At 39.6% G+C, this 17302-nt stretch overlaps 1 protein-coding gene across 1 annotated transcript in view; it reads left to right on the forward strand.

Moving 5' to 3' along the window:
- LOC139694729 (polyamine-transporting ATPase 13A3-like) overlaps positions 1 to 17302 on the forward strand; it is a 78921-nt gene that overhangs the window by 27021 nt on the left and 34598 nt on the right. The window contains exons 2-3 of the mRNA XM_071593228.1: positions 14632 to 14788; positions 15155 to 15228. Coding sequence (XP_071449329.1) covers positions 14671 to 14788; positions 15155 to 15228 — 192 coding nt within the window. The 5' untranslated portion in view covers positions 14632 to 14670. The remainder of the gene's footprint in view (positions 1 to 14631; positions 14789 to 15154; positions 15229 to 17302) is intronic.

Raw genomic sequence — 17302 nt, forward strand, 5'->3', positions numbered from 1 at the left:
ATTAGTCCGGGGCTCAGTCAAAGTAAATGAGTAAAAGAAAATGAACATATTATAAAACTAAATATTTCTTCTCTATTTATTGGAGAAAAAGAGGAAAAATCACAGATCTCTGCTCGGAATCTAAACAGCTTACCCCGAATTTTCCACCAAGAGGAGCTTGAGGGTCAAGGGTCACGTCCTACTTAATGACAGGGCCCCCAACGAAACCTCACCTGCGAGCCTTCATGCGTTGGATTCCTATCTGCATATGTATTGTCCAGTCCTAGATGCAGAGAAATGGTTAGAGAAAGGAGAAAGGGCAAGGTGAATCGGAAAGGAGGACCGGAACCCGCTCCCTTCCTTCTCCCCCACCCCATTCCACCATTCCGCTGAAACCTGCTGAGAAGCGGCACGGCTGGAGATGTTGTGGTAGGGAGGGAGGAAGGTAGAGGGCAGTTGAGGGGAGGGCGGGGAGGAGAAGCGGGACATCGCTTGTGGTGCGTGTGAGGATGAGGTACTCGTCGCATCCTTTCCCCTCCTCTCTCCACTCGCCGTATGAAATAAAAAATGAAAAAATAAAATACCCCACGGACCTCCACCCTCCCCACTTCTCCCCCCCCCCAGCGATCGCCTCGCGGGGCGACCTCCTTCGCGCGGTCCTCACCTTCGGCGAAATATTTCGACCGCCGCCTCGCCATCGAAGAGAGCGAAAAGACTGGAGAAGAGCGCTCATTGCTCGCTCGGAAGGGCGCCCAATCAGACGCAACGCCTGCACAGCGATTCACTACTCCTCCCGCCGCTCCCTCCCTCCCACGACGGCGACCGCGGCGAGCCCTCCCTCCCAATCCGGTCGGCTCCTTCCTCCCTCCAACCTAGGAACGCGAGGCCGCGTAACTTCGGCGTCGGCCCTCACACCGGTCGTCGCCCCGCCGCCGAAGTCGTCCGCCGGGAGGTCCAACGTTGACGGTGCAGAGGGAGAGACCGACGAGAGAGCGGGCGTGAGGGAAGCCACTAAGGTAAGCCTTCATCCCAGGGGCCAAGGCGTCGTCGCTACGCGGTGCGTGTGAGTGGGAGGGGAGGGGTGGTGCTGTGAACAAGTTCGGAGGACCGAGAGACCGTTTGGCGCCAAGTTCCTCTGCAGTGAGAAGATCCATCAACCTTTTGGCAGTTACGACGGCACGGCTCCGACGCACGTGACGGCGTTTCAAGAATAGAAGTTCCAAACATGCGCAAGGGAGCACACGTGGTCACGAAACACGATCGGCACAGAGCATCTCTGCGGAAAACGTGTGAGGGACGTCTTAAGAAGGATGCTTTCTCCACTCCAACTATCCAGCGGTGCGCAAGTCCGATGGATGTATTTTCCTTGATTTACATTCTCCATGAGCTTTTCCAAATCCAACATAAGTGGTCGAGCGATAGTCGAAATTCCACATGGCAACGCTTACATTAAGGTGCAGAAGGTACATATGTAGTATCTCCTCTTACTTATAACGATTATATATCATTTTTTAACTTTTAATTCTTTTTTCTACGGAATTTCCACGTTTAAAGAGTATTATGTTAATTCTATGATCTTTTCTCAATAATTAGTATTAAAAAATCTAATTGACAGTTTTAGATGGTATAATCTAATTACAATTCGTCTATACATTAGTAAATCGTTCCTATTTAAGTAAGCCACCATTAACAAACCGTCACATTCCCACCATGGACGAAATGAGCGTTCGTTTTGCCACTGTTTTTTGAAAATACACTCAAAATCACTAATTCGCATGTGCCTCGACAGATACAGAGAAAGTAGATATGGCACGTCGACATGCACACATGCACATGTTGTTTCACGTCCAGTTTTAAGTCCAATTCAGGTTATGAGGAAAAAACTCAGAACTGAAACCTTAAGAAAACTTAGCAAGAGGAAAAGAGGAGTTAGAAAACTATCAAAACATTTCCTTCAACATTCTCCATCCTTCTCTTAGTAAGAGCGCGTCTGAGTATCTGCATCGTGCCCATTATCAAGAAGCCGCCGCACGGGTTCCTCCCATTACCTTGGGCACCACGTGGAGATAGGTGCGATACCATGATCGGAATCTGAAATTTAAAGGGAAGGCGGGGCGGGTGAGGCGTCCCCATTCCGTCCGGGAGCGCCAACGTTGGCACTGCAACCCTCGTGCAGGCAGCGAGAGGGAACTAGCGGCGCGCGGGAGAGAAAGAGTTTGCCTTGGCTCCTTCATTTGTTTTCTGTCCCTCGCCTCGTATATATCACTCCACACATTGAGTGGCGTTTTCGAGTGGAAAATAAATCTTATCGTGACGATCGATGGCGGCATACCCGAGGAATTATCACAGTGGAACCTGATTAGCAAAAATGTGACTTGATCGCCATTTCAGTGCGCGCCCAAGGAAAAACTTTTTTTTGCAAGTGCTGTTTCGCCATTGCGCGAACCGGAGTGGAAAGCGTGTGCAGTGGGACACCTAGTGAAAGGTTTACAAAAATATGCGCCTTCCAGACGAACGCTGAAGTGAACAGCTTTATTTTCTGCAACGTGGAAGGTCGCCCCGCCTTAACACCTCAATGAGTGGCTCGTGATCTACGCTCGGAAACCAGCAATTTTAACACTGAAATGTTCGCCAAAAGATGCTCACATCATCGCCATGGGGTGGAGAAGGGAAGATCTGCCGGGAGTTCGGTCCTGATTTGCGGCAGGGGAAGATGTCGTGGCGGGGAGAACGTTCCGCTGGAGCCGACGTGGAGGCTGGACGAGGACGAAGGCAACGATCCTCGGTCGCCGACGCCGTCGCGAGCAGGTAAAACCCGTCGGAGCGGCCAATGTGACGTCCACTGTGCTTTGAAGAAGGGGGGGAAGTGGCACGGACGTTCTATTGCAAGAGGGAATCGCCTAAAGAACTAGCTTCGACGAGAGCGTTATCACCGGCGGGAGATAATTCCAGTGCGCTATCTACCGCGGGCTTTGGGAAATGACACCCAGCTCGTTCCGAGCGCACGCGGCGAAGTGGTGTTGACGCAGACAATCACGCAGTACGATCGCTATCATAGCTGTGGGCAATTCTGATCGAATCCCATAAATTAGGTACCTATCAGCCCACACATGTAATCTTATAGAGTTTTTTGATACATTTGGAGGTGGTAACACCATGCTCAAATGCACGTTTCTAAAACACCATGTTGCTGGATTCTAGAGGGAAAGTGTAAATAGACCTACGTCAATAAGAAAAAAAACCAAAGAATCATACCCAATTTACAATCCTCGCCACTCTCCCAAGGTCATATTGCCCACCAGTTGTCGGGAGATGTTTGTTAGTATAGAAATTCTTTACGCATGAGCTGAAGTAGGTGACTGCGTCACGTTCAACCGATCTAACGTGAAAGCAGCGGAAAATGTCGTATAAGACTCGAAAGCGGAAAAGGAGTCATTCAAGCCCTGCTGGATCGAAAATAATGTCGTAAAATAATGCATTCGTGTTCAAATATTTACCAGTGAGTAGGCCTAAGTCTGTGTTGAAAGAAATACGCATAAAGATTTTTACTATAAATATAATGTTTGGTGACGTGTAAACGACAATTCTTTATATCATTAGGCATAAGTGCCTATAAGACCAAGGCTTGCTTGCATATCAGTGACAGGCCTAGAGAATTTATTCTACACTATTTTTTTACCTTTAGAGCGCTTGACACCGCTTGGCTTTCCAATACGGTTAAGTGTGACAGCAGCGGCAATCGATTTCACCACAAAGATGTGACCTTAAACATATTGCTCGATTCTTTTCAGCATAAAACTACACGATTTGCAATGAGCCTGTAATTACTAAAAATTAATATTTTTAATTGTATTAGTAACATTTTCAAGTCGGAAAGAGTGCGATACTAATTCATTGAGGATTATCCACTTCCAATCACAAAACCCACTCCTTGATGGAACAGACGGAACTGATTTGCTCACGTGGGATAAGAACTTCAATAATATAGTCACGTAGGGTTCTTGGTTGAAATATTTTCTGAACTAAACGAAGGTGTCCTTCGATTCTATAGATATTCCATTGAACGGTGTCAGTGCCTACCTGCATGTATGTGCAACCTTTTTTTTTCATCTCTGCTCCACCGATCCAGCGACGCGTCATCTTCACCTTGCCACGCTTCTTGCGGAGTTTTCTTCATCCATTGAGTTCATTTCCACGATCATTTCCCCTTTCCAAATCCACACTAGGCGCGTTGGATCCAATGAATCTTGATGAACGGCTGGGAATTTCCTGTAGGGATTAAAAGTCAAAGAAATCTAAACAGGAAATAAAATTGCTACAATAAAATTAATTGAACGCCAAAAGTTGCCATAAGGGTGAATACACATACATTTATATTTCTATGCTCTTAAGGATCAACGGAAAATCTTAATTAGAATTTATTTATAAAAACATTCATATTTAACTAAGGTTGTAATCTGAAAGGATTAGCGTCGACATTTTTCATTTCTCATTCGTTTTTCTATGGCTCATTCTATTGAATTAGTTCAAGAAATATAGATTCTGATTTGAACGAGCACAGCCAATCCCGCAGTCCTCAACCAGGAGGCTGGGGGAGGGGAGCGTGCTCGGAATCTGCGGCTCGGTATAGACGTTGGGCTGCACCTGAATTGCCTTCATTGAATTAAGTTTACGGTGAAAAGCGACCTCTTCGGTCGAAGCACATACTACCGCTGAATGTGAATCTACCGCCCTTCCTGTTTCGGTCTCACCTCCCAACAGCTCCCAAACTGCGCCTCTTGACGAACTGATAAGGTGCGGAAGTACGGTAAATTAGACGTCAAATCCTACAAAAGAAAACTGAGAGGAAACAGTATTATGATTCTGTCTGTGAGAGTTTGACTTAAAATCCCCTTGGCAACCTACAGAGGATTGATTGTCGTAACCTTGGTCTTTGTCAACCAATAAATAGGGAAATCGAATGTTGTGATTTTTTTCTTATTATTAAAGTTTAAAGCAGTAGAAGTATTGAAGTTTGTAGGCCTAATTTTAAACAGACTAACTTCGTTAAAGCAACCATAAATCAAATGATTTTGCAAGGTCTATGAAAACTGCTCCGATTTCGCAACGACCGAGATTGCAGGGAGTGCTCTCAGGCCAAAATGTAAATCTCCTTTCTAGGGTCTCACAATCAAAAAGGTTTTCTTATGCCAATTTAATGTTCGGATCAACGTTTCTTGACATCATGGAGGCACGAAACGTCCCATCCTTGAGATGCACTCCTTCAATACCTACTCATTTCAGATGGAACGACTTCTAGTGGAAGCCACATAAACTATACCCCGGCTTTAATTCATCATCCGCCGCCCCCCTCATGTCCAACATCCAAGAAAGATACGGCCCCACAACTTGGATGGAGGGAGTAAAAGGAAGTGTCCTCCCCCAGATATATTAATAGGGGTGACTCAACAACTCCACCGCTAACACTACCATACCACACACTTCTCTTGACCTCGGCGCAATATGTAATCACTTTGTAAACCATCACACCTACGTTGATCTTTCTTATTCAAGATGAACGTCATCTCTCTTGGTTTTATCCTCGCCAGTCATTGTCTTCATATCATTAGCAAAAACTGAAAATGAACTCTTACAGCAGAGAGCATATAGCGGTTTTTTCCCAAGGTGGCTTAGTTTATTTTCTTGAAATGGTGTATCCGTTTCCACTTAATGTTCGGCAGCGTGTTTTCCTGAATTTTAAATTCGAAACCCTCATATACACATTCGATGCATCTCTGAATATGCATCTAATATCTTGATTTTATTCGTCTATTTCTTGACCAATTTCTGCAATTCGTCTCATCCAATTTCCCATAAAATATTTTCTTTAGCAAACTCCCGTTCCTTAAAACCTATCCAAAGAGTTTTTCATTCTCTTTACTCAGGATCTGAGGTTGATTCCCTTATTTTTCAACAAGCCGATTGCTTTCATTGGTAGCTCAATCTCGATGTGTTCCTTGCCGCTCTGTTGCTCCTCTTCTTCTCTATATCTGCCATTAGCTGTGTCTGGAAACTTCAGGAAGGTGCAAATACCCATTGAAGAAGTGCAATGAGAAGTCGAGGCTGTTGCTTTAAGTCACTTCATCTTTTCTTTGGATGCATTCTCTGTTTGAGTTGCATTTCTCATTATCTCATTACTATTTATTTTACAATGATTGTTTTGGTTTGGCTTTTACTTCGTTTTTTGTGTATTTTTTTCCAATTCTTTCTGACGCAATTCCATCCAAAACCATTCAATAATGCCTATCGATGCTCAATATTGTTTTTTCCTAGAATGGAAACTACTTAGGTTTTGTTGAACTTTATTTTAATCAATGTTGTTCACCACCTTTTCCAAGAAACCAACGCAGATTTTTAGTGTTTATAAGATTCTGAATTCATTACTGCTGTACTTAATCTCTTTTAGGCAATGACAATAATGAGAATGGCTTATTTTTATAATATAATAACATCACCTTCGACAATCGGAAGTGGATATATTTATTCCTGGATAATTATTGTCACGACTGAAAGCACTTGGGAAATTTATACCAGAAAGAAAGCATTTTTGATAGCACGTAATAGCTCCTCCGACTCGAGTCAGAGGTTTTAACCTGGATTTTCAGTCACAGCATCAATCTCTTTTCTGTGTGTTATTAATTCAATGTGCAGCGCAAAAACATTTTTCTCAACACAGGATTTTGGCGCTCCACAACATCAACTCAAAATTGATACCCAGATACCTTCCCAAGCTTCTGAACTGAGAATTCCCAGAACGGTTTTCGATTTGTTGAAAGGATACGAAGTTTAGGGATCAATATTACATCGCAGTAAAATGGGCAACAAGTCATTAATTCATACGAATCTAATGTGATAGGTACACATCAAAATGTTTGATACCTAACCATCTAAAAATCTAGACTGGTGAATATTAGAGTAAAAAGGAAGGGATTCTAATGTAGAGTTCTTGATGCTTCTGCCGAGAGATCATCGCAATGTTATCCAGTACTTCACCGAAATACTAAACTTTCACTTCTTTTTGTAATCTCCAACTAATATAATATGATAACTTTCAATATGGTTTGTCCTAAATTTTATCGTTATTCGCATCTATCAAATGTCCTATATTTTTTACCTTCTTGTAAACTTGGCAGCGGTATACTCATGTTTCATGCCTTTCAAATAAATTTTACTAATTCCCTGTGTACATATATATAATGCATGTATATACATATATATATATTTATTTATTTTATATATGTTATATATATATATATATATATATATATATATATATGTTATATATATATATATATATATATATATATATATATATATATATATATATATATATATATATAACATATATATATGTCAAATAATGTGTATTAATCAACAAAGTAATTCACGGTTGAAAGTTATAAAAATGCTTTCGACCCCGTAATTGACGCTAATACTTTCAACCGCGGCGTAAAGAGAATAAAGGCAACTCGAAGAATCGCTCTCTTTGTCAGCAACCATGCCGAAAACCGACTTCTTTTGCGCACTTAGAAAATACCTCCTTCCAACGTTTCCATGATTGAGGCGGCAAAAGCCACGCCTGATGGTGCGCAAAACCAATTGAGCCCTGACCAGGTGCTAGGGGTGCAGCGGGTACTCGTTTAAATAGAGCGGAAAGGGCTAGCTTGAACTTCTTCTTTCGATGTGTCTCCTGTCACGCTTTGCTATAGAGCAAGTGTTCTCTTCGAGCTTTCCCTCTCGTGATCTCTCTCTTTACGGGGGGCTGCTACTTTCTCGTGGGCCTCTCGAGTAACCTCGCGCTAATCGACGTCATTGAGGTAATGCCCCATCTCCTTTCCGTTTTATGAGCCGAAAAAAGAAAGAAATAACCAGCGAGAGAACATTTCTTCGAAGGAAATAACAGTTTTTACCATGGTCAACAGCCTGATTCCGAAATATTTGATACAAAACCAATCTTGAAATCCATAGGAAGTGTCGTATTACATGAATTTCTGTTTTCTTGCGCAGGGTAATGCCTATGATATAACTGTATCATATATTAAACGTGCTTATTATGGGACTAGGTTTATGTGGATTCTAGGAAAAATTATTGACCATTCACACTGCCTGGGCGCTGCGAATATCGGTAGATTAATACAGGTTTTCCTCTTCATGCATACGGTACAGGTTTTCCTCTTCCAGTACTCCGTATCCATTCTAAACTACCGCCCATTTTAAATCACGTCCGTAACCTTGGCAATTACGTATCTTCCTTGTTGATCAGGGGGTGTAATTACTTGCTACATATGCCAAACACTAATCCCAAAATCTTAAGTTTCCATTTCTAGTGTTGGGATAATAAATCAGTTTCATTTGTACATATAAATTCCATTAGGGGTACAGCAAAAGCAAACGATAGTGGAAATTAGGTTCCAAATGACCTGGGTTATATTTTGCTATTATCTCAGAAAATTAATTAGACTTGTAACAGCAATTACACCAAAAATAATTGGACCCTACTATCGGTTTTTTGATACCATCCTGAGTTGTAAGATTCAGGAAAACAGTTTGATTTTTCCAAATGATGCCATCCTTTTTAGCATACCTCTTTGAAAACTAATTCGTACATATTATATTAGGACTACATGTTTGGATATTTTTTCAATATCGAAGAGACGGTTATATAATATTTTACATTAGTATTGAATTCATTGGGATTTTCTATTGAGTGACAGTTTTCACTTTTGCAAAACAAATTATATGAAGTGAACAGATTCTTAAGGTATTCTCATACATGCATGTATATATATATATATATATATATATATATATATATATATATATATATATATATATATATATATATATATATATATATATATATATATACACACACACACAAATATATATGCATATACAATATCTATATATTTATATACGTATGTCTATATATTTATACACATATACATGGACATGGGTGGTCTGAAAAGTGTCCGACCTAACAAAGATACAAGACATTTTTTCTCAAATTTTCAGACCACCCTGGTGTGTGTGTGTGTGTGTGTGTGTATATATATATATATATATATATATATATATATATACATTACACAGTAACAAACAATATAGAAAAACAAAAAAAGGAACACTCACAGGTTATTTCTTGATAATTTCGACGGAATTCTACTCCGTCTTCATCGGAAGATAGAGAAGTAATGACCATTACTTCTCTATCTTCCGATAGATTCCGATTCTCCATGTCATTACTTCTCTATCTTCCGATGAAGACGGAGTAGAATTCCGTCGAAATTATCAAGAAATAACGTGTGAGTGTTCCTTTTTTTGTGTTTCTATATTGTTTGCTACTGTGTAATGTGCTATTCGGTACTTCCGTGTTACGTCAACGAAAGCATATATATATATATATATATATATATATATATATATATATATATATATATATATATATATATATATATATATATATATATAATTTAAATAAGAGAAATACATTACAATAAAATACATTTCATGACTTACATAATGCATTACATTAAATGCCTTAGATGACAACTTCTTAGTTAAAAACCTCTTTATCAGTTGAACGAAAATCTTTATCTAGAATAAATTATATTTATTAAGAAACCCTAAACCGATTAGATTGGCTTAGAATCGACAGGGTATATTTAAGTCAAAGTCTAAGGGATTTTCGGAAGATATAAATAGTTCTATGTATCGAAACGGTGCATAAGATCGTACATTAGCCACTTAAAAAATTATATGACGCGTTATAATTCTGTTAGCTTGCCTACACAATCTTTTTCGTGCAGACCTTTTAACAGAAATCCAACGGTTTGCAATTCCATCGGGACTTACCGAGAAAAAGAAACAAACAGTTTTTAACACGGGTCAACTCAACAGAAACAAAATTCAGTGTAAACTCAGGGGTACAGCCCGAGCAGCCCGCTGCAGTCTTTGGCTTGCATACCTGATTTCATAAGCAAGCGAGGGGAAACTCAAGCCTTTTTATTAACATAGCTGTCGCGTGCCATAATTACATGTTACCAAACGGCTGATGGCCATGCTCCGGAGAAAAAAAGTTGCACAATTGTTAACTAGCCAACAACCCAAATTGTTTTGGAAAATAAATTTCACAGTTCCGCTCATTAGAATCTCATTTTAAGCGTTGTGGCGACAGCTGACGGCGAGCGGATGTTCTGACTATAAAATTGAATCGAGCGAGCACCTTGAGGGAATCGCTCAAGAAACTGTTTGCCAACAAGTCATGTGGTTGAATCGGACCCCAAAAAGAAGACATGTGAGGAGAATTAACAAGTCACTCCAGTAGTGATTGGGTTACAATTTTTAGAGAAAAAAAACGAACATAAGTTCGCCACTGTTTGCTAAAAGGAAATGTTCTTTAGGGGCCTGAGAGGGACTTTCTTCCGTTGGGCTTGTTCTCGAACCTGGTTGAGGCATCGAAGAATTACAACCATTACTTTGGAGGTCACCTCAGTAAAGAAACGAAGGATATTTGAATTAACAGACCGTAAAACCGTAGTAAACCGGAAAACCTTTCCCGAAGCGTGAAATATCATTAAAATAGCAACTTTGCGCAACATGTTCAGCGACGCAGTAGTATAACCTTGGAAAATTTGATTTTTAAACTTACCTACGAATGGTTTTTGTGTTTACTCAAAAATTTTGGTTGATTACTGATTACATATAACAGTAAAAACCGGTTCCAAATAGAAATAATGTGTCGTATTCAGATAATGAAACATTAGTGACTTCATTACATTTTTCATGAAGTTTTCGTCATAACTGCAAATAATTCCCAAATCAATCGTAAAATTTATCAATTGCAACAATATAGGCTGGATTAAACAGACATTATAATAGCACTTCTTTATAAATATTGATCAATTTTTCCCAAAAATGTGTGATCATATTTTCATCGATACTTCATAGAGATGCACAGAAATTTTAAATTCGCCACCTAATATTTCACCAACATTGATTCAAATGATATTTCAACTACCCAAGGGCACGTGAACAATTCATGGACCAAAGCACCATTGTCTTCACTCAGGACGACAGCGTTTAAGCACCCGTCGACAATGGCCTACTCTCGCTTCTTCAGTGGGCGTCACATATGACTATTTGTAGTCTTAAGCGTCTCGAGAACAAAGGCCGAGAAGGATGCCATTAGCGTTTTAAGGCGGCGCGGAAGAATTATGAGGTCACGCAAGCATTGCCGCGACAAAACCTACTAAGTAGCTCCGCCGTCACTGCTTAAACTTCATTGATACCCTCTCTCCCGAATGTAATGATCATGATAGTGTATTTAAATGCACAACTCTCCTTGTGTGTTATATAGAGTTAAATATTTTACGACAGCCTGGTGAACATGTGTTTACGGAATTACTGTCACCTTGGCACAGTTGAAACGAAATGTATCCTCAAATTTTAAGGCCGTTAAAGCACATGTAACAGATTTGCATTGGAAAAAATATTATCATAGATTTGCGTTTTTGAACCTGTTTCAGCTCAACTAGAAAGCGGCCATTGAAGTATCTTCCTTTTTTAAGGAAAGTTTTACTCCTGAAGTTTTAGGGTATTGGATATCTTGCATTTAAATTCGCTGTTGAAGTCTTGATGTCCAATTGAATGAAACCTCCACCCTTGCTCCGTAGGCAGCAGTTTGATCAAGTTAGGTAAATCTGTCCTGACCAAAATCCCCAAAACCCGTGAAATTTTCGTCAAATTAAGAAGGTTCGTTTCATAAAATATACTGAATACGATTTTTCAAAGTGAAATGTGCTCAGAATCATGTTCTAAATTATGCATTTTATCTACTACGCTGAATAGCCACATGGATTAACTAAGCGACCGCACGCTCGGCCGCCGAATGACCAACCTTTGTCTGTCTTTCCCCACGTAATTGCCCTTGGGGAGATACATCACGGCGAGCGACACTAATTTATAAATGATTTTCAGCCACGCTTATCCATTTCATTGATAACACTATCAAATTACCTCAATGCCACCTGCGGCCCATGACTAGGTTACAATGCCAAGGCTCTGAAAGGGTTTCTTCCCGAACTATACGAATCTGAGAGCTTTTGCGGAACGTTGGTGATTCAAAATTAAGCCACTTGGAAAACACAAATTTAAAATTATAATGAAGTCACATGACAATGAATATTTATTTTTGATTACTATAATGCATTCTCAGGCTCTAACTAATGCTTTGAAGGCATAATAAATAACTTTGTTTAAAGAACTAAGTTATGCAGTTAATAAATATCATAGACAAAAGCCAATAAAAAACGATAGGATATAGAAACTAGCATTTGCAGAAACCTATTTGGAGTAACAAATTTCAAACATTATCTAAAATTAAAATGTTCCCTTTAAAAACAACGTAGTTTCAAATTCTGAGCGCCGCTTAAAACAATTTTATCACGAATTAGATATTGAACTAGACAACTTTTTCCGAAATAGGAAACTTCTTTGACTGAAGTTTAAATTCAAAATATTCACATTACTCCCGAGACCATGAAGGAATCATTGACTATCATTTTTTAAAGTGATTCTTTCCATGGTAGTTTTCATTATGTTAGTTCTTAAATCGGAAAAAGTAAAAATCTGCGAAATCAAAATGAATATTAATGGAGGCAAAGAAACCCCACAGTTGAGAACTTGAATTTGTGGTTTATAAGAACACCATTTTTCCGAAGGCATCCTAAGCGATGATTTCCTTCTGGCACCATTTAAACTAACCACGTACATGCTTGCTGCCTAGTCCAGTTACCTCGGATAATTTACAAAGATGCATATATGGATTTATACGAGGGTGGTCTGAAAAGTTTCCGACCCCAGAAAATTTCAGGAAAAATGTCTTGTATTTTTGTTTGGTCGGAAACTTTTCATACCACCCTCGTACATATATGTCATATATATACATATATATATATATATATATATATATATATATATATATATATATATATATGATAATGGGAAGGCACAATAGACTTACTTAATAGTCTTACTTGAAGAAGGCCTCGGAGAGGGCCGAAAGCTTAAACATTTTACCGTGTGAGTGTCCTTTTAAATGTTACTATTTTATTTGTGTTTTATTGTGCCGTCTCATTATTATACTGCTCATGTGAGTGTTTCCGTATAATCGATATATACATACACACACACACATTTTATACAGATATATATATATATATATACACACACACATTCATTTTATATGTGTATATATATATACACACACACGAGGGTCATCCGGAAAGTAGTACCCGTTCGTGCCGCATGAAGTGCTGACGACGCGAGTAGCCGCTGGACGAGGTCAGATAGCTTCAGTGGCTTGTCTGCCTTCTCTGAGCCAAGTTGCGTGACGCTAGCATTGCCTGTGTTGTTTCTGTGATTGTTTACAATGTTTAAAAAAATTGAGAACGCCGCCAGTTGTGAAGTGAGGGCAGTGATTAAATTCCTCAATGCAAGAAACGTTCGCCCATGTGATATTCATCGCCAATTAAAGGAGGTGTATGGAGACAATGTAATGGACGAGTCGTCTGTTCGGCGGTGGTGTCGCAACTTCAACATGGGGAGGGGGAACACACACGACGATGAGCGTTCGGGGAGACCGTCTGTCATTACAGACCAACTGGTGAGCTCAGTTGACGAATTCGTGAGGAACGATCGGCGCGTCACAATTGATGACATCTGTGAGCATTTTCCCAATGTTTCTCGAACAATTGTTCATGAAATTGTTAAACACCATCTGCATTATGCAAAAATTTGTGCAAGATGGGTCCCTCGCGTATCTCAATGAGCTGGCGGCGAAGGACTATGCAGCAGGAATACAGAAACTTGTCACACGTTATGACAAATGCCTTAATTTGCTTGGAGATTATGTTGAGAAGTAGTTTAAAGTATCCTCTTTCAAATAAAATTTTTTATGTTTGTTAATATTTACTTTTGTGTCTTTATTTCACGAACGGGTACTACTTTCCGGATGACCCTCGTGTGTGTGTGTATATATATATATATATATATATATATATATATATATATATATATATAAGAAATCGACTGCCCGCTGGCATTTAAAACGACGGTCCTGCAAATCTTGTTATCCCGAGAGAGGCTGATTTTATGTGTGATTGAAGAGATCCCACCTCCTTCTTCTAAGCGTTTAAAATTCTCAGACCTCCTTTCCATCCCCAGTCTATGGTTTCCCATTAAGATGTTGATACTTGAAAGAATCATACACATTGAGGTTAACCGGTAATGTTTAGAGCCATTGATCGAAAACTTAGCCCGCCGGTGAGCAGCAAAAGGCTCTTCACTCACTAGTTAGATCAAAAACGTATAAATAGGTGGTGTAAGTATTAAAAAAAACGGTTTCTCACAATTTTCAATCTTTTTTTACCTCGACCTCATATCTAAAATTATTTTTCACTCTTGTCACAGAAATACAATGCGTAATATAGGTCCCTAAGTACCTTAATCCGTGGAGTGATATGTTAACACAGAACTTATTGAATATCTTTTGCCCTCAGTTTTAGAATGTGCGACAGCTAAAGAGCCGGTTGGTCTCATCGCATTTTTCAGAAGATTGTGCACTCAAGAATTGCAGGCTGGCAAAGCAGAATGGCGAAAAACTACGGCTCCAGAAAATTGCCTTCCCTGTCGACCAGGCGCGAAGACTCTTCATCATCGACCGAGATGCAGAGACGGTCACTACTCCGGCCTTGGAAAAAAGAGCATGGTTTGGTGCATCCTTAGTTCCTCAGAGTGGCTCTGAACGACGCACGGCCTAATGTCAGCGCCAAAGTTGGCTGGCAAAAGGCGCCGATGATAAAAATCAAACTCCTACGGCTATCAAAAGTCATCAATCATTGGCTCACGATAAATGCTTCACGGGAATCTCCCGTTCCCAACTCCATCCGCCCTCTTACTCCTCCCTCGCCGAACCTACCTCTCCCCCTCAGCAGCGAATCGTTTGTGGTCTTTCAAGGTTTTGAGACAAAAGCCTAACAAAAAAAAAAGAGAAATGATTCTTGAGAGTACTCTTCGGAGGTTTGCTAAGTAGCAGAAATAATTTCTCGATCTAATGCTGCGTTCCTTACAATAGGTGGCCGCCGGGACTCCGACATGTCCTCAGAAGATGACACCAGGAACCATGAGCGGGGAGAAGAGTCGGATTTGGTGAGTACGTAAATGAGGGTAGTGTGAATGTTTCTTGCGAGGCTATGGGTTCTTAATCTTCTCTCAGTGTCAATTAATCGACGATCGGTGGCTCTCGCCATTATCAGTACCTACGCAATACATATGTCAATGACCGGCTATACTTCACTGCGCATAACGTATACTACCTCTGCCCAGAGAAGCGTTCACTTTGCCCTGACTTTTCGGGAGACTATGAATTACGTCTCCTGCTCTTAAATATTGACAGGCACCAGTGAATAATGGAAAGGGGTTTAGAATTTTAGCCTCTAGCCCTAATTTTTGACGACGAGATACGACTTTTGGCAGCCGAAACTGAAGTTCATCAACTGGGATTGTTGGTAGTCGGCCCTGCTTTTCGGAATCCTGTCCTTAAGATGTTCAGCCTGTCCTGATTTGTCACTGGCAACCCTGACTTTTTTCGAAATCACGCTTTCGTATACTACGTCCAACCATTGTCACTGGCATCCAATTGTTCCAACGATCAGCCCTGGTGCCCTTATCTGGCAGTGCTCGTAGGCCTATCGCTTTGGCCATTAGTGCTGCAAGTTCTTCAATCATATTACACTTGACTTTTCTTCTTCTTTCTAAACGAGCTACTTTCTCATCAATGGGTGATGACACCCATTTTTATCGTAGTGAAAGATAAAAGTCGCTGTTTTTCCCGATATGCATGCTATATTGACGGTCTTAATCGAAAACCAGCCTCACATTCAACACATATCAACAATTAGACTAAACTACAACGACGATAGCTACGCTCTTTTTGGGGCACATGTGAAGACAAATTAGGATAATATAATTTACCGCAAGGAATCAGTTACGTATCACATGATGAAATTGCTGGAGCCTAAGTTAAATAACCAAAAACAAGTCGGTGGAAAAGCCCCTTTTCGTTGCACATTAAGTGTCAGGGAGACAAAGCTACAAGATCTAATGCAAGGAAACCTTGGGAGTTGTGTACCCACAGTCTTCATACGCTTCATTGTTGGACCGTTTTTTTCAATCCTACGTTCATCAGAGAAAGCAATTGGTTTTTTCTTATCTTTAAACTTATTTTCGTGCTTGGATATATTTGAACAATGCTATATTGTAAAACAAAACGTTAGCTCCTGGAAGAGTAGTGTGAACGAGCGAGTGGGAGCATGTTTCAAAAAAAGGAGTTACCAAGTAGTGAAACTATAATAATATAATAGCAACATCTTTCATAGAAAATGAATACATCTTTTAATGATTACTTCATTTATGTATCGGATTAGTATTTCCATTTCCAAAACAAAAAAGTGAATTCTCAACAACTTCGGTTTCCATAATTAAATCCCCTGCAAATTGATAAATATCCTCGCCATTCGCATGCGATTCGACTTTAAAATTTTGCTTTTTTGCCAATTATAATACTGATATTAACGTTTACAATTAATTCGATGGAATTTTTTTCATTAATTCAAAATGCGATCGTAATAATATGCGGAAAAGTCATGATTTCTGAAGGTGATATATCATCGGATAAGACATACTAACTACAATTAGAATTCTGGCTGTCCATTATTAACTCAATAACTATTTCTCGGTGACATCACTTCATGTAGATGTCATTATGCCCTTAGCTTAACATTTTTCCCATGATATACAGATATTATCGAGTAAAAGAGTTAACGTCCATGGCAGATAGATATGACTGAAGTTATCAATTTCATTTTATTTTCTTGTCGGGCATATGCCTACGTGCAAAAATCACTGAAGATGCTTTACAAAAATATCCATTGATTCTATCTGATTAAGGAAAAATTCAGATCTTGAAAAAACCAAAGTCGTTAAATCAATCAAATCATTCCGATATCGTGTACTTCCCTAGCTGCCAGAAGTAAAATTATATGACTGAATGTGTAATAAATACTGAACGCTTCAGCTATCTAATATAGGCACACATAGTTAATAACACACTCATTAAGTTACTCTCGTTTTATATCCAACATTATATTGCACAAATAAGCGTCGATTTTAAGTTTATAGGTTTTAATAACTATTTGCTTTTCAATGTAATACTTAGAATTAT

Source organism: Hetaerina americana, unplaced genomic scaffold (genome assembly GCF_022747635.1).
Source record: "Hetaerina americana unplaced genomic scaffold, ioHetAmer1.1.p SCAF_53, whole genome shotgun sequence".
Taxonomy (NCBI): Eukaryota; Metazoa; Arthropoda; class Insecta; order Odonata; family Calopterygidae; genus Hetaerina; species Hetaerina americana.